At 47.6% G+C, this 16749-nt stretch overlaps 6 protein-coding genes across 6 annotated transcripts; 2 read left to right on the forward strand and 4 right to left on the reverse strand.

Moving 5' to 3' along the window:
* Positions 1–71: 71 nt before the first annotated feature.
* On the reverse strand, positions 72–1771 carry TrAtP1_002519 (uncharacterized protein). The gene is made up of 2 exons (XM_014085334.2): positions 1396–1771; positions 72–1333 (listed from the first exon to the last, which is right to left on the reverse strand). The coding sequence occupies exons 1-2, from the start codon at positions 1614–1616 to the stop codon at positions 334–336; spliced, it is 1221 nt and encodes a 406-aa protein (XP_013940809.2). The 5' UTR covers positions 1617–1771; the 3' UTR covers positions 72–333.
* A 762-nt stretch (positions 1772–2533) lies between these two features.
* Positions 2534–3561, forward strand: TrAtP1_002520 (uncharacterized protein). Its single transcript, XM_014085333.2, has 2 exons — positions 2534–3128; positions 3183–3561. The coding sequence occupies exons 1-2, from the start codon at positions 2677–2679 to the stop codon at positions 3508–3510; spliced, it is 780 nt and encodes a 259-aa protein (XP_013940808.2). The 5' UTR covers positions 2534–2676; the 3' UTR covers positions 3511–3561.
* Positions 3562–3948: 387 nt separating this feature from the next.
* Positions 3949–8606, reverse strand: TrAtP1_002521 (uncharacterized protein; the record flags this gene model as incomplete). The annotated part of the gene is made up of 7 exons (XM_066111498.1): positions 3949–5229; positions 5301–6492; positions 6560–7123; positions 7189–7213; positions 7270–7481; positions 7531–8461; positions 8546–8606. 7 exons carry the CDS (start codon positions 8604–8606, stop codon positions 3949–3951), a joined length of 4266 nt encoding a protein of 1421 aa, XP_065967574.1.
* A 1066-nt stretch (positions 8607–9672) lies between these two features.
* Positions 9673–11016, reverse strand: TrAtP1_002522 (uncharacterized protein). The gene is made up of 2 exons (XM_014085330.2): positions 10688–11016; positions 9673–10628 (listed from the first exon to the last, which is right to left on the reverse strand). Exons 1-2 carry the CDS (start codon positions 10716–10718, stop codon positions 9730–9732), a joined length of 930 nt encoding a protein of 309 aa, XP_013940805.1. The 5' UTR covers positions 10719–11016; the 3' UTR covers positions 9673–9729.
* Positions 11017–11857: 841 nt separating this feature from the next.
* On the reverse strand, positions 11858–13986 carry TrAtP1_002523 (uncharacterized protein; the record flags this gene model as incomplete). The annotated part of the gene is made up of 3 exons (XM_066111499.1): positions 11858–12973; positions 13038–13399; positions 13470–13986. The coding sequence occupies 3 exons, from the start codon at positions 13984–13986 to the stop codon at positions 11858–11860; spliced, it is 1995 nt and encodes a 664-aa protein (XP_065967575.1).
* A 1242-nt stretch (positions 13987–15228) lies between these two features.
* On the forward strand, positions 15229–16612 carry TrAtP1_002524 (uncharacterized protein; the record flags this gene model as incomplete). The annotated part of the gene is made up of 4 exons (XM_014085329.1): positions 15229–15350; positions 15402–15850; positions 15961–16499; positions 16559–16612. The coding sequence occupies 4 exons, from the start codon at positions 15229–15231 to the stop codon at positions 16610–16612; spliced, it is 1164 nt and encodes a 387-aa protein (XP_013940804.1).
* Between the last annotated feature and the right edge of the window lie 137 nt (positions 16613–16749).

Consider the following 16749-nt stretch of genomic DNA (forward strand, 5'->3'; position numbering starts at 1 on the left):
GCTATTATTCAAGCTTAGTGTTATTGGAATGTAGGCTGTTTATGCCTATTACGATTTGGGCTGCAAGGCTCCGAGGGTGTATTTCATTTGTTAGCAATTATTGATATTGATGTAGGCCTGTGCGTCATTTTCCTTTGTACTAATAAAAGACTCTTTGAAAACTCCATTATATGCTCTCTTAAGCAATTCGAGTGTCCCAAAACATGTGTATCTTTCGCCCATGACTATGTCTCTTGTCATAACCCATCATCTGGTCACGCACTCATCTCTTTTTGCTTAACCGTTTGCCTAATCGTTACATATACGGCGTACTCAGTAAACCTATCTAAAGCTTTATTGAGGATTCCATGCAAGTGCCAGAGACACAGCCTGAGTGCTTGCAAAGACAGTGCCTTGAGCTTGTCCGCTTGGAACTGCGGCTGCGTAAAAGCTGGCCGATCCCTGGAAAGTCAAGTGCGTGCCATCGTAGGCAAAGCCGCTGGCAGTAGAGACTGAGCTGGCGCAGCTCAAAGAAGAGTCGCTCAGAATGGCACACTTTCCCTTGCTTGAGCTGAGAGAAAAGGTAGAACCGTCAGAGTTCGGAGTGGCAGTGTAGGTGGCCGGAGTGCCGCCAGCGCGATACCAGGCACCACTGCTAACCAGGAACCCATCGCTGGTCGTGCTGGAAGTATCGACATACAGGTATCCTTTACCGGACAGAACTCCCGGCGGGCTGGTGGATGACGCGCCAGAGCTTTTAGTGCTCGACGCCGTCTTGGAAGCTGTCTTGGAAGTCGTCGTAGGCGCACTGCTACCGGATTTCGGCAGATATTTGATACCAGTCTTGGGACACGTGGAAGCAGAGCCAACGGGGTCAACAGGAGTAAATGTGCCGGTTTGAACAGATCCACGGACGTTGAACTGATACCAAAGCTCATTCAGCTCGCCGTTATCGCAGTTGATGACGACGTTGTGGCCGTGGTGCGCCGTGAGAGCAGCCTGGATGGCCGCCAAAGTGTACGTGGCGGTTTTTGAAGGAACAATACCAGCAGCAGCAAGCCAGTCATACGAGGGGAGACTTTGGAACAAGGTCACGGTTCGCGTGAAGAAGTCTCCAACCTCCTGGGTTGGCTGATAGTTGGTGTAGCAATCCGGATCAAGTGTGCTGATGCATGTAGCGTGCTTGCCAAACTCGTGCTCCCAGAAGCTCTCGTCGTTGCCCTGGTAATCTTTCCAGTATGTCTGCATAAACGAAAGCGTAGACGGCGCTGATTTTGCGAGAATTGCTGAGATGTTTGTGTACGCTCTTGATGCGTCGCAGTTTTGCTGAAAGGTTCCATCACAGTTATCTGGCCTATTGAACAGTTAGTGAAACAGCCAACGGGCGCATCAATTGTGCTGATAAGAGCGTTTTACCAGAGGCCGTGGACAGTCCATGAGTTGCTGGGGCCCGTGGATGGGTCGGTGTCCCAAAACTGCGTCTGAAGAAGCTGGCCGCCTGGATAGTTGAAGCAGCAAGTGTTGCTGACAGCGGTGGTATTCTGGCAACTCAGCGGCAAATTAGATGCGCATGTTACTGAGGCTGCCACCGCAGATCCGGCCCACGCAGCTCCAAAGACGAGATGTCGCAACGCCATTTTGACTCGGAATATGGTCGATGTGAGTTTGACAAAAGGCAGTTTTGCTCAGCCCGAGAGATTTCTCAACATCCGCATAACCACCCCTCTTATATCTCGTAGAGCTGAAACGCTTTCTGAGACCGCGCCGACTATTCAAAGCCCATAGCTGCATTGGCACCGACGACCTGCCAAAAGTCCAGCGGCCTTCTCCACACGTTGGCACTTTGAGCTTCCGCATCCAGGCTAGCCAGAGCAAGCAAGATGAAAATTTAGCTGACCCGTTTGCCTATCTCTTGGTTCAGGCCTTTGATTCGACACTACTCTAAGCAAATCATTAAACGCACGTGGCTCATTGGCCGGACGTGGCTGCAGCGCATGAAAAAGTACCTGATAACGTCCGGAACAGTCGCCCAAAAGAGCATCTCGAAGAGCAATTGTATTCTAGAGCTAGGGCATTATAGTAAAGTGTGGAAGATGTCCAAAAAGGCAGAAACGAGAGATTTTGGACGCTGCTGTTGAGAGGATTTTCTGTGAATATGAGGCGAAAGGCGCTATTCCCATCCTCAAATGCTTCAAATTTGTTAGCCTTGTCCCATGAGCACAAGGAAAGCTGCAAGTGCAGTCTCCTCGAGTGGCAAATGTGCTTTGCAGCTTTGCGCAGTGATTGAATGCAGCTCCCGACACGTGATGCGATCCTGTTCAATCATTTCAAGGTCATTTAATTTGATCAAGGTCATCCTGGTGTTCAGTCAAGGCCATCCTGTTCAATTAAGGTTATTTAAGTCTTTGAGCTTAAGTGGTAATCCTGCTGCTTAATAAATAAGGCATATCTCAGCCTTGTACTAGCATGATAGCTCTATATGTGACCACCAGTAGGAGAAATACACATGTACTGTATAAATTTTACGATTTCAAATTTTTTTTTTTCGACATTTGGAGTTTTTGCATCTCAGTACTTTGCCCAAGGTGCCACTGTACACGTGGCTGGAGATCAAATCCTGTGGTGGTGCAGAGTTCGCCCGGCAAACGCAACTTGCTTCAAACTTGCTCCACGAGACAAGCATCTCGCATCTTCACCATGGCAGACTCAAATTCTCATCCATCCACCGACGCCTTGCCCGCCATGGACGCCATCGACCTGATGATCCTGAACAAGAGCGTTGTTGCTGCGGCTGCTGGCGCCGCGCCGAGCATCACCCAACTCTATAACCTCATTGTCAAGCTGCAAGACAGACGTGACCCCTTGATCCAGCTATACGCAGAACTTGGCGAGTTCGGGCAAGTCTTGGAAGCGCTGCGTATGAGCTTCGACGGCTCATTGAGTCGCGTCACCAAGAACGAACAAGAAATGCTGCAAGAGTGCCGCCAGCTGCTCCAAGACTGCAAGATAGTCTGCGATGAGCTCTTTGCCAAACTCAGCGCCTGGGCGCGTGATGATATCCAGCACGGCCTCATCGCGGTTTCTGATGCCGCAGTCAAACTGCATATATGGAAAATGCGCCTCGACCCCATGGCTATAGTCATGCAGTTGTAAGTTGATCCCATACCAACCTTGCCTTGCTACAATAACTAACGTGCTTCTAGCAACCCAGACGGCACCGACTTGGCTAAAGCTGACGAAGTGGGAAAGGCCATCGAAAGCGTCCAATGGGACATCTCTACGGAGCTACGTCAAGTCAACTGCCAGCTCAGATCATTCAGCCAGGGGATGGACCATGACGAGGAAACCGACCCTGCGGCATGGGACATACTCCAAAAGATTCTACTGCCATGGAAAATACGGCAAGCCGCTTTGTTAAAGAGCATTAAGGTGTGCGAAACTGTCGCCGAGGTCCTAAAGGAAAAGCAAACGCCTGAAATCGCAGAGTATATCGCTGTTGATAATCGCTGTGATTTTATTAGTCTAGCATAGCAAACTGCAGCAAGGGGTCATTGGGTGCGGCATTCCGGAAGCATAAGCACGGCAAAGTATGACTAAAGAAGGATACTCTGCTCAAGGCTTTTACCATTATTTGTTCTTCTTCTTCTTCTCTTTCCGTATCCTGTGCTTGGGGGTTGGTACGATTGACCCAGACACGTATCGCATGAATCAATTTACGTTATCCTAAGTAGGTGCTTTACCCAGTACAGATATACCCATCTAGGCTAGAAAGTCAGATACACACGAGTTAATCCACTCTTTATATCTATTCGTATAAAAACCTAGAAATCAGCCATCCCATCTTCCCAAACCTTCTAAAAGTGACGCCGGATGAGGAAGCTATTCAGGAGCAAATAACCAAACCGCTGCTTGTTTCAAATCGACACTCTAGGAAACATCCAGAAGTCTGTCTGTTTTCTAAGCCCAACCCTAAAGGGTTCTATAATTTCTTGACCGGGTAGGCTCCATGGGAACTGAGAAACTTGGGCCCTGAGGATCGGGACTTTGTGTGTGGTTATGCCCGTGGATCCGCGATATATCAACTCGGTAAAAATGGCAAAAGTTGATGCCATGCTTCAGGTCGCACGTCATTTGTGAAATCTTTCCCCAGCCTCCAAACGCCCAGAATTCATCTCTCCTACAGACTCTCCGTTTTACTTCTACCTTGTCCAAAGCGCTTGCAATCATGGCTAGCAGCTCGACTGGTTCACAATCAGATTTTTCTCTGACTCGCCCATCATATTCTTTCTGCGCAGTCCATTTCCTTTGCGGCACGCTGTGAGGCCCTTCCGCGTTGACACCACAGCTTAATCGCAATTGGTTATTTAATTGAAAGATGTCTCCAACAAAGGTCTTTGTGTTGTTAATGCCATGTATCTCTTGCGAATCAGCGACTGATTGGGGAATCATAAAGTTCAGTAAGAGGACGCAGTAATCGTGCGTTTGGAAATCCTGCAACGTTCCCATACACGCTTGCCCATACACCCCTGTGCCGCCTTCTTCTTGCATAAGCATGCTTCTCAGTCGATCAAGTAGATCAGCGTCGACTCGGCCAATGTCTGCGCCTGCAGCAAGCAGCGTCCTGAAGAGGGTGAGGTATTCATTCTTGGCGGCAAGGGCTAGAGCGGTCTGCCCGCCAACGTCTGCATCAATGTCGGCTCCCTTATCCAGTAGCATGCGTACAATCGTCTCAAACTCTGTTGGCAAAACTTTGCTTCCCTCCGCATTGTCCTGGGACAGAACCTTTATGGTTGAGCTTGTCTTGGATGCAAGTATTTCTTCGTCCGCGCCGCTAGGCGCTGTTGCAGCCACAAAGGTTCCCACATGCAGCCTGGCCCCTTGATATATCAGCTTGGAGACGCAGAATATGTCCATGACTGGTCGCTCGCAGGCCAATGCCAGCAGTGTGTAACCATCTTTGTTTCGAGCATTCGGGTCGGCTCCTCTTTCAAGTAGCTCGCGGACCACACGCGAATGCCTATTGCTAATGGCACGGCGTAGTGCTTCTTGGCCTTCATCACTATTGACATTTAAGTCCTTCGGTATGAGCTTTACCAACGTCTTCTCAATGATGGCTTCCCTCCTTCCGAAACTATAGGGGTCAAGCGTTGCGTTGGGGGAAATAAAGATGGAGTGGCCAATCCTAACTCGTTCTTGTCCACTGACGTATAGGCTTCGGATTTTGGACTTTACTTTCCAATCCTTTAACGCCTGGATCAAAGCCGTTGATCCCGAATTGTTTTCAGCGATATGTCCGCGCCTTGATCAATGAGTTGGCACACAACATCAAATTGCCAGAGCCTTGCGGCGGTCATCAGCACGGAATTTCCACCAACACCCCTAGCGTTGAGCCCGTCGCCGGCCAATGACCTGATAACCTCGGATGCACTCTCTTGCGTGGCAATTCGCAATGCGCGAGGTCCGAAATTCTGCATGGCATCAAAGCAAGAGATGGTATCGGCTGGCCATAAATACACGTTGCCCATGGTAGCCCGCCCTGCTACTGTCATGTCGTCGAATGTAATCGCCCGAGTGAGCCCGTCTCGGACTCCAAGCATCCAAATGACGAGTGGCATGTTTTTGTTGCTTGTTCCTTTGGTTTCGGCTCCCTTTTCGAGCAGCAGCTTCACCATCGCGTCCTGTCCACCCAGTATAGCCCACCAAATAGGAGTCCAGCCGTTGCTGTCTGTCCAGCCAATCTCACGCTGTTCCGCTGCCCAAAAGTGCTCCTGGATTCCAAAAAAAGCTGCAGCGTGGCATCCGTAGCATGCCAAGGGAATTGGATGTTGGCACAGATAGTCGAACCTTGTTTGGCCAAATTTGAAGATCTCGGCCCTGAGTACTAGTCCCAGGTGCTGCATCGCGTATCTCATGGCACGACTGACATTGTCAGACTGTGACAAGTACTCTGAAATCAAGGATTTGAGCTCTGCATATTTGTCCTCGATATGGTGACCCCAGTATTTGGCGGCATAGCTCCACAATGGGGAGTCGGCTTGAGCCTCCGGGTCCAAAAGCAGGGATTGGAGGCACGAGTCCGCAATGCGTTGTTGGCCGTTTGGAAACCAGGCCTTGATCTTGTCGCTAGTTGTGGGGTCGCGAAAATACCGTTCCATGTCCGGATGTACAAACGCTACAGTCTCCCCTGATGGACCTTTCTCCATGATGAGACCGATGCAGTATCCGAGCAGGTCGTTACGGTCGATCAGGTTATCGATCCGGCCGCAGTGTTGCAGTGAGATTGCCTCCTGAATCACTTTTATGCCGACGTGTTGCCTTGCAAAAAGGATCCAGGAAAGGACATCGCTTGCATGTTCGACCGAGTCGCTTTGGAGAATCCTCTCTATGTATTTGTCATACGTTTTGTGTAATTCAGGAGGCAACATGCATAGAGCCCTCTTGAGTGTAAATGCGGTTGGGTAATGCTTTACTTTATTGATGAGAAGATTCATGTGCATTTGAGGGAGTAGAAACCTGGTTGAGAAGCGGTCAGGAAGTCACTCCTTGTCAGTGTTGGAAAAGAATAGAAGAGACATCTCACATTCCATCCGCCTTTGAGACGATTTCTTCTACAATAAACGATTGGTGAATAAAGCTTTTTTGCAGGGTTTGGCGAAGTTTGTAGGCCTGTGGTTCCATGCAACGGGAGTTGAGATAGGCCCTCACATCATCCGGTTTTGCCATGATCCGAATAGAATCTGCGCCTGCGAGAAAATCTCCGATCGACCCCACGTCCCTAGATGTGATGAGCACAATGGCCTTGGTCTTTTGAAGGATGCTCAGCAACTGATAGGCATAATCGTTATCGAGACGCTCGTCCAAAGCGTCCACGACGAAAAACACCTTTTGAAACTGGCGCACCTCGTCGTCGAGCATTTCCTCGCATTCAATCAAATTGGGAGCCACCGGTGGCTTTCTGTTTCTATACGTCGCCGCAACAGCGGTGAGATTTGACGAAAGCCGGTAATGCTGGTGAGCAAGCTGCGCAACCAAGCTCAGCATCAGGCTCGAGGCCGTCTGATCCTCTCTGTGCTTGCAAAATACGTACGCCATGGCAACTGACGGATCGAGGATATGCTTTTTAAGATCCTCAATGATAATTGAGCTGTTTTTGTTTTTCTTATATTAGTCCGTGTCCTGGGTGACACATAAATAACCCTTATTACTTACCTAATAATTGTCTTGCTGGCACCAGCTGTAGGATCTCTGTCAGCTTAGGGTCAAAGAGTCGTGCTGCATTGGTAGGCTCACGCTTGCCGTTACACCAAAGTCTATTAGCTTCGAGTTGCTCGGCCGATCCCGAAGAGCTTGCTGGCTCCGATTCCTTCCATTTCTGGTATTTCTCATCTTCCAGTATCCAGGTTCCTGTTTGACCCTGTCGTTGTTGCAAGTTGTCTCTGTGGGTATCTGTAACGTCGTGGAATTTTGGGAGCCAATCAATGATCTCGGCGGTTGAGAGAGAGCTGTTTCATATTCATTAGTTATGAACCTATGGTGACAATCAAAGTATACCGACCACTCTTAGTTCGCTGCTGCCACTCTCTCAGAATCCACTCTTCATCACGGACTGCAGTCTTGAAAACCTTCAGCACAACATCTTGGGCCTTAAAAATCTCCGCGTAAGCAATTTTCCTGAACGTCTTTTGTGTTATTGTCTTCTGCCCCCTCAAGCGCTCACTGGCATTTATATAGCATTGATGAAATGCATCGATGACTGTATGTGCGTGCGAGCTTGTATACAACTGCCGAAGGAGATTAAAGAACAACTTATGCTGCGAAGCTGGTCCTTGAGAGGAGTCGAGCTTCAGTAACAGATCGCATTTATCGATGAATGATAGATATTTCATCTCATCTCCACCAAGTGTGACAGGAATGATATTGCCCTTGTCTCCAGGAGAAGCTGAACCTCTGATTTTGAGGAATGCAAGTTCGGTAAGCACATGGTGGAATCCATCGCTATTGCAATGACTCTCGACAATTGTTCGGATTTTATCCTGAATGTCTTTTGACTGCATGTTTCGGTTTTGTGCCTCCTCATAACATGCCACAATACTGTCGACGTAAGAATCAGTGAAGGCGTGCTCATAATACTTTTTGAGTACATTTGAACCGCATAGTATGACCTTGTCAACGCTGGTGATTTCCTCTTCCGTATTGCTGTTAATACCGCCACGCGGTAACAGGCAAAACTGGTTGGAAAGAATGTTTTGAGCGACGGCAATTCCCCCTTCTCGAGGCCATCTCAGTGGTGACTTGTCAGACAGAAGCCGAGACCGTATTACAAGGAGCCACTTGATGAGGCTTCGCACGCACTGCGCCCCAGCATTTCCCGCTATATCGCTGTCGTGTGCGTATACGATAAAGATGCTTGCGCTTGCCTGGCGCCCGAACTGGTCCGTGTCTGCGAGAATGTCTAGCAACCTGTCAAACAGCTCGCCGAGTGCTACCACATGTAGTTAATAACGAATCCTAGGTGAGAGGAGAAGAATAGATGTATTTGACGGAGGGAAAGGCCTGGAAAACGTACCATCATCTATCGAATACAATTCCTCTTTTACAGCTTCCGGTAGAGAGCTGGGTGGATTCATCTCATCGAGAATAGTGAAGACAAGTCGAGATATCTTACAGAACTCTTCAGATAGGATAGTCGGGTGATATAGGATGCTGATTTGAACCTTTGGGTGTCGTTGATAAAGTCCAATTGGTGCCAAAGCCTGATTGATTGAAATATTAGATGATATAGCGAAGTGATACCTGATCAAACGCGTCGAAACCTATCACTCAGATAAAAGATGTAGATGTATCTACATGTGATAGATCCAGACTAGAGGCACTAGGCAGGTATTCAGGTAGTCAAGTGCCTGAAGGATAAAAAGGTTAAAGGGAACTTTATTCCTTGAGGTTAAGTTTGGTCGAATTACCCCGCAGTTAGATCCCATTAACAATAATGTTATTTGTTATTGCCCAGCCTCCCTGTGTTACAACCCAACTTTTGTAAGTTATATACTCGCGGATATACTACGGACCAAAAAGCCAATAAGAAAAGGGCTATATATTACTAGACATTATTATAAATTGAATGAAAAGTAATGTCAATCATATAGATTGGTGACTTCTTCACCGGCCTGAAAAGTACTGTGGCCTGAATCAATTTGCGGAGTATCTTACACGAGCGTCGGCAGGATGTCGATTTGGCCGTCCTTGGTGTTCATGCAATGCATTTCAGCTCACACAACTTTCTTTTATCTATTCACAAAGGGCTACTCACAATCATCTATAAGGATAATTACTTGGTTCTTCAGTCACCAGTTACAGCATAAATTACAGAATTCCTCCACATACAATAGCGTCCCATTACATTGCGTCCTGAATTACAAATAATATTTTGCCTCAAGGAAAAAAAGCGTTATCCTTCCGAATTATGTAACTCGCTAATAAGGAAAAGAAACATAAGAACATGAGTTATAAACTCAAAGTTAGTGCCGCAAAGACTCATAATTAGAGACGTGTAGATAAAGCGGTAAATAAAGCTAGCGTACACTTACGCACTGTGGCAGAGGAATCTATATAAAATTCGCGAAGAATGGCTTTTATTATTGTTCAAATACAAATTAAAGCATAATAGAACTGTCAGTAGGGCGATTAAAATCTCATCCCCACGATATAATATCTATACCGGTGATATTGCCATCGATGATTTGACTTCCAGTCCTAGTACTCAAGGATATCGAGAAAAGACTCTAACTCAGCATTGAATCGAGCCGGCTCGTCTCTAAATGACCAATGACCCGCTCCTGGAATTGTGACTAATCTGAATCCATAGTCAAACCAGGCTGTGAGGCCATTGAGCATAGCTAGACTAAAATAAGGGTCGAGCTCTCCCCAGATAATGGCGCTGGGTACAGTTTGAGTCAAGCCCTCAGTACTGAGATTTTGTCCATATGGAGGCGCAGGATAGTTTTCGCTGTAAAAGTCAAGCATCCCATAGAGAGGGGATTTTTGCAGGTAGTCTGCAATCTCATCGCGATATGTTTCGTTCAAGATGTGCTGGACTATGGTGGAAACATTTTTCGGCTGGCCTGGCTGGTATGCAAAGTATGGTATTGTGTATTCCGAGAGCTGTTGCTGGTGGCTGTCAAACTCAATCAGGGAGAAGAAAACTGGGATAATTGGTGTGTTGACCATGACCAGGCCCTTGACCATATCCGAATGCGCCGAAGCAAACTGTTGCACGATGCCGCCTCCAACATCGTGTCCCACAATGACAGCAGAGTCTTTGCCGGTTGCTCTAATCACCGCCAACATGTCGGAAACAAAGGCGGCACCAGCATAATCTTTCTTTTCCGGTGGGACATCGCTGGGTGGATAGCCTCTCAGTGTGGGAGTCACAACAGTGTATTTCTTTGCAAACTCTTGGACTTGAAAGGTATTCCAGGTCGTCTCTCTGTCTGGGAAGCCGTGTTGTAGAATGAGAAGAGGTCCAGAGCCGTATGACCGGTAGTGAATTCTCACGCCATCGTTGTCGACGAAACTTTCACGGCCGTGACTATGATCATTTTCCACTGAAACAATATTGGTGCTGCGGGCGGATGTTGCCCCCAACGCCAGGCCTTTTCAACATGTATAATTAGCTATTATTACGCATTAAAGGGCGCCTTGGACTGCATACACGCCAACAAAAACTTTCTGGCGATAATCATCGTGCCGTTGCTGCCGTGGTGTGCCTGGTCGAGACAATTCGGGGATAGTCTTGACGTGAGCGAGTAAGTTGAGTAATGTGGAAGACCTTAACTCCAATAAATGGAAAGACAAGAATATTCGGTCGAAATATTGGACAAGTTTCGGAACAATAGAGTATAAATAGGTGCGGTTGTTTGTTTTGCAGCAGCTTCCTCTTGATTGGGTAGACGTTGTAGTTCGAGTCGGTGTGCCGTTGACGACTAACAGCTGAAACAAACGAATGAATTGGATAGACTCAAGAGCCTTTTTAGCGGCAGGATCGCTATTCAGGAGCTTAATGTTAAAATTACCCAGTTGCTCTCGAATATACTATGGAAGAGATGAAACAAGATTCAACCAAGTACCTGTAGATGGGCACGCAGATTTGTAACCCGACTACTCACCTGGGAGTTTGCGAGGTGCTTTATTAATTGGTTTACTAATCTGGCGTTGTAATTGCCCCTTGTTTCTACTTTTAGTGATCAATTCTTTGGCCTTGAGGCGTAACTATGTGGTATGCAGCTGTACACTTTATTGCTAAGCAACATGTTTTCTAATCAGATTACTGAACAGTACCGAGGGATTCTAGGGAACGCTGTTTCACAGGTTAGCCGCATTACACATTAGTAGACAGAAATGGTGAATAATGAGCTTAACAGCTACATAATTATTCACATGAGTCGTCCCTAGCTTGAATAGCTATAATACAAAGAAAGGTAGGCTTCAATTGTAAGCTACCCAGGGAATTTTCTTAGAGTTTTATTCTTCCAAGCATAATTTGCTGCAAAGCTTCTTTTGGCTACGAGAGCGCTCACTCAGCAGACGTCAGTTATAAAAGCGCTGGGCGGTACATGGTTTATTTTTAGCGCGATACAGACCACTGTAAACTCCCAATTTCGGGTTGTGATGGACGCCTTTTGGTCTTTTCAATTGTTAAATTCCACAAGTGTCGCACTCTCAACTTATTGACAAAGGGAAAGCTAATATCGCACTTCAACAACAAATAGGTACTATATGTCCTATATAATCCTACATTTTTAAACCGTCCAGTTGAACAACAAATATTTTATCAAGGCACTTCTAAACTGATACATGCTAGGTTCTAACGCTACAAACAAATCTAGTCAACGTGGATACGCCACAGCTCGCGGTCACAATCTCCTCTAAATGCAGTGCGTGTATGCAGCATCGAAAAGTTGTCAGACACCAGTATGTCGCCCTTTTCCCAGGTGAAATAGAGACAGACTCGGCGATCAAAAAGAATGGAATCAACCAGAGAAATGAGATTCTGCGAGCCGTTGTCGATGCTAATGTCATGGGAGTTGTAAGCAGTCTTCCAGCGAGGCCACGGCTGGAGCCAGCGTACGCACGGCGTCCCCAGCGAGGGATGCGGCACAATCAGCGAAATGTCGCTCATATCATGCTGGAAATAGCCATGGCTATGAGTGCTCCAACGGATCTTGGACAGCTTCTTAATGTTGTAAGACTGCGGCAAGTAATGCACAAACCGGTTCGAAGACGAAAACAGCGTGTAGCCGTCTCCGGGAGGCGCGGCCGCCTGGCAAACAAAATACTGAAACCGCGGAACATCAGACACCTGTTTGTCTTCTCCCGTCTTCTCATCCTTGACGGTTTTCAGCTTGAACATGCCGTCAAAGTGCATGGGCATAGCCTCTTTTGAAACAACGCTGTTGCTCGAGGCATCCGAATTGCGCTCATCTTTGACTTCCTGGATAACGCCCGACTTCCAAGGCAAAACCGTGCCGAGGTCATATGCTTTGGCGGTAAAGGCGCGGCGGTCCCTAGTGTCTGTGAAGCCACGGAGGACAACAGGAGAGCATAGCTCAGACAATTGGCGGACTTTTTGCATATCGACAGTGCAGAGCGCGTTCTTGGCAGATCGGACGTGTCGTGGTCGAACTATCATGCCCGTTGGGTAAAGGTACTCAAAGTCCAGGTCCTTTTCATTCCACGAGAAGAGGTCAGATCGCTCCCTGAAGTACATGGGACGACCATTCTTGTAAACAATCTCATGGGAAATAGCCAGAACCTTGTAGGCATGCATCATGGTAATAGTTCCGTCAACTTTGCGTACAACGGCGCCGTGCCAAGGAGTCATGGGCACATCGTTATCCTGGGGCAACAGCGCAATCGAGATTTTGTCAACATCGGTAGAGGGATGGATTGACAGACGGACAGAGACTGGGAATCTCTTTTTGATAGCTTGCGCGAAAGCCTTGAACAAGTTAGCATCCAGCTCTATAGCATTCATGGCTCATGCAGATGTAACTGTGACTTACTTTACCGCGATTCAGCATGCGTTTGGCAATCTCGGCATTTTCCTTGTCGGCTCTTGAACGGCCGAGCTTGGTGTCTCGCTCGGTCTCCAGGAACTTCTTGTAGCCGCGGTATGTAGCGGTCACATCCGCATTATTTGAGATTTCTTCTGCGACATTGTATCCATCGGGCAGATTGCTTTCGAGCCCTTTTCGAAACTCGGGGACCATGCGAAGATATTCTTCTTCCGTTAACGTGGTATAATGGCTGTACTCTGATCCCAAGAGCTCGTAAATGCGTGAAAACCGGATGTTGCTGCATCCCATTTCCTGAGCCATGGAGCGTAGAGTCTGGCCGTACGTCCACACTTCGCTATCAGAGACATCTAAGAGATCTTAGACCAGGTCAGCAAGTGTCTATGTGTGATGGGCATAAGTACCGTGGATGCGCCATACCATTGTACGAAATGCCGTCTGAGATGATTGTTAGATGACAGTCATTTTCTGTCACCTCCTTGATAGATTCGCAAAGTCCATTGAGGTGCAACAATGAGACGCGTTCTGCTTCATCTGGGAGCGAACCAAGCACCTTTTGCGACTTATTGGACGACTTGAAAGGGAATGCTGGTAAGATGAGCTCAATCGACTCTTTGCGATCAATGAATCCTTTGATGAGCTCTTTCGAAGTTATTATTGACGCGGGTATATCCCAGTCATTCTGGTATTCAAGACGGTAGCGGTTTAGCACAACAGCCGCTGCAGCAGCCTTGTCTGCCACAGACTTGGGTGGCGGCGGGTGCGATCCCACAGAAGACTTGCGCCTCTGGGTCATCACTTCTGGGTCTGAGGCCTTGAGTAAGAGGTTCATTTTCTCTCGAGCCTGAGGCTTCATAGAGTTCAGGTCCATGACGCCTCGCTTCACATTCTGAGACTGCAGCCGCACACCGGCAGGCTCCAAGGGAATAAACGGCATTGTGGCGAGGTATGATGGCACTCTAGGTAATGATGGAGGTGAGGCTTCTGACTGAAAACAAAGAGGAAGACTGAAGATTAATACGATATGTCCTGTTTTAGTGGCGGCTTTATAATGAGCTTTGGTGACACAGCACCACAGGAAAGAAATTACCGGATTTGTACGCCTGGTCCCTTTCTGGCACTAGATACTATGTGTTTACAGAGCCTATACAGTTCGGTGTAATTCATGTCAAAGGGCCAAGCGAGTTACCTAGCCATTTTTAGTTTAGAAGGGCTACGTTTTTACCATTAGAAAATCTCATACATCTTTCCAGTATCATTTCTAACATTTGGGGTCAAGGAAAGGTTGCCTGCCTGCTACACCTGTGGCAATCATTTTCACAAGGAAAGGTTACGAAATAGCGCTATAATATTACAGACTATAGCTACATGTTACTAAACTACCTGGTAACCTTGGTATAGTCATGTCAAGGGTGGACAATGTAGTGGCTGATTAATATATGCTTGTATGTGTTTGTATGTTGACTGATCCTGACAGTTGTTTTCGATCAGCGATACTTGCCTCATACGGCAGTTGGTTCTGAGATACAATGAAACTCCGTTACATGGGATCGCCAGTGGGACTATCAAACAAGACTCGACAAGGGCATATAGTACTAGAGGCTGATCCCGGCCCATCCAGGGTATGAGACGTTATGCAAATACAGAAAACATGGTGGAGAATGGAAGAGAAGCCGAGAACTTTTGTCAAATGGCATTGGTCAGTGCTTTATTCCCTGAAGAAAGACAAAATAAATTAAAAGAATGAATCTGAAATCTGAAATCCTCTTCGCGGGGCTCCGCCAATAAGCAATCCACCGAGCTCATCCCTGACATTATCGGTAAGGCAAAAGGTGCTAGGATTTGAGCATTTTTTGTTGCGAACCTGGACAGTGTGCATGGAGAATTGATGTTCTACGCAGGAGAAATGCCGCCGAAATTACTGCTTGGGGTGCTTGGTGCGGTGAGTGTTCTCACGAAGGATTGCTTGCCACCATCAGCGTTTGGTCGTCACGGTCTAGAATTAGTGATTACAGGGTTTCACCAGCCTCGTTGGAGTAAATGTAAACTACCAATAAGGTACAACATGCCAAGCTTGATGAAAAGTATTTATCTAGTGCGCGTTGTGTTTCCCAAACCCGGATCTGCCTAAGCAACTTCCCCCCGACTTCTACCAAGTTAATCTTCTTCAAGTAACAACATGCCTTTCTTTCCTCAGCCACCGGAGCCTGAAGCACTTGGCGTGCACAGAGTTCTTTCACCCCGAGCCGGTGTTCTAGTCAGTCCACTATGCCTGGGGACTATGAACTTTGGCGGCAACTGGTAAATAACATTGATGAGTCTGTTGTGTTTTACAGCAACTGACAAATGTAGGGATGAGCTCCTGGGGCCGTGCTCCAAGGAAACGGCCTTTGCCATGATGGACTACTTCAAAGAGCATGGTGGCAACTTTATTGATACCGCCAACAACTACCAAGGCGGTAACTCGGAGCGCTGGATCGGCGAATGGCTCGAATCTCGGGGATGCCGAGACGAGATGATCATCGCCACAAAGTACAGCAACGGCTTCCGCATCCATGAGAAGGGCATCCAGCACTCCAGCTTCACCGGAAACTCGACCAAGAGTCTCTACACCACCGTCCAGGCAAGTCTGAAGAAGCTGCGTACAGACTACATCGACATCATGTACGTCCACTGGTTCGACTTTACAACGTCGATTGAGGAGATTATGCAGTCCTTGAACCAGCTGGTTCTCTCGGGCAAGGTGCTCTACTTGGGCATCAGTGACACGCCTGCATGGGTTGTGTCCCGTGCCAACGAATGTATGTTGCTGCCCCGGTGTTGCATTTCAGATCTCCCAAACACCTGAATCGCTGTCAAACACGCGGCAAACGCCATGCGCCGATGCCGTGCATAACTAATGCAGTCATAGATGCGAGATCTCACGGCCTGCGCCAGTTTAGCGTCTACCAGGGCCACTGGTCCTGTGCCGCGCGAGACTTTGAGAGAGACATCATCCCCATGTGCAAGGCGGAGGGAATGGCACTTGCTCCTTGGGGCGCCCTCGGCGGTGGCTACTTCAAGACTGACGGCGAGCGGACTCAGACTCAGGAGAACAAAAATTCCGGCCGCAACATTCCCGTTATGGATACTTCTAACCATAAGAAGGTTGGCAAAGTGCTCGAGGAGATTGGCCGCATCAAGGGTGTTCCGATGACTAGTGTGGCTCTGGCTTACCTGCTGCACAAGACGCCATACGTCTTCCCAATTCTCGGGGGCCGGAAGCTCGAACATCTCAAGAGCAACATTGAAGCCCTTACTCTGCAGCTTACGAAACAGGACATGGACATGATTGAAAATGCCGCACCGTTTGACATTGGTTTCCCCATGTGGTTCAACGGGGAAGCTAACCCCAAGAACAATCTGCTCCTTCAAAACTCGGGCCACTTTGATTACGTGGAGGATCCCAAGGTGAGACTCAATTATATGTTCGTGTCTTTTGAATGAGTTCTTACTAATCACTATAATAGCCTATTCCTCCTCGCAAGAAGCTTCCAGAGCATATCAACGGCAAGAGTCACTGAGGATATTGCAGATAGTTTGAAAACCTTGGTTACTTTGAATATATGCTTCTTAATCCACACCATTTTTACCAATGCTAGTGTGTGCATGCTGTAAACATCACCTAAACTTAAAAACACAGGAGCCATGTCTTACTGTT

The sequence above is a fragment of the Trichoderma atroviride genome, chromosome 1, assembly GCF_020647795.1.
Source record: "Trichoderma atroviride chromosome 1, complete sequence".
NCBI classification, from domain to species: domain Eukaryota; kingdom Fungi; phylum Ascomycota; class Sordariomycetes; order Hypocreales; family Hypocreaceae; genus Trichoderma; species Trichoderma atroviride.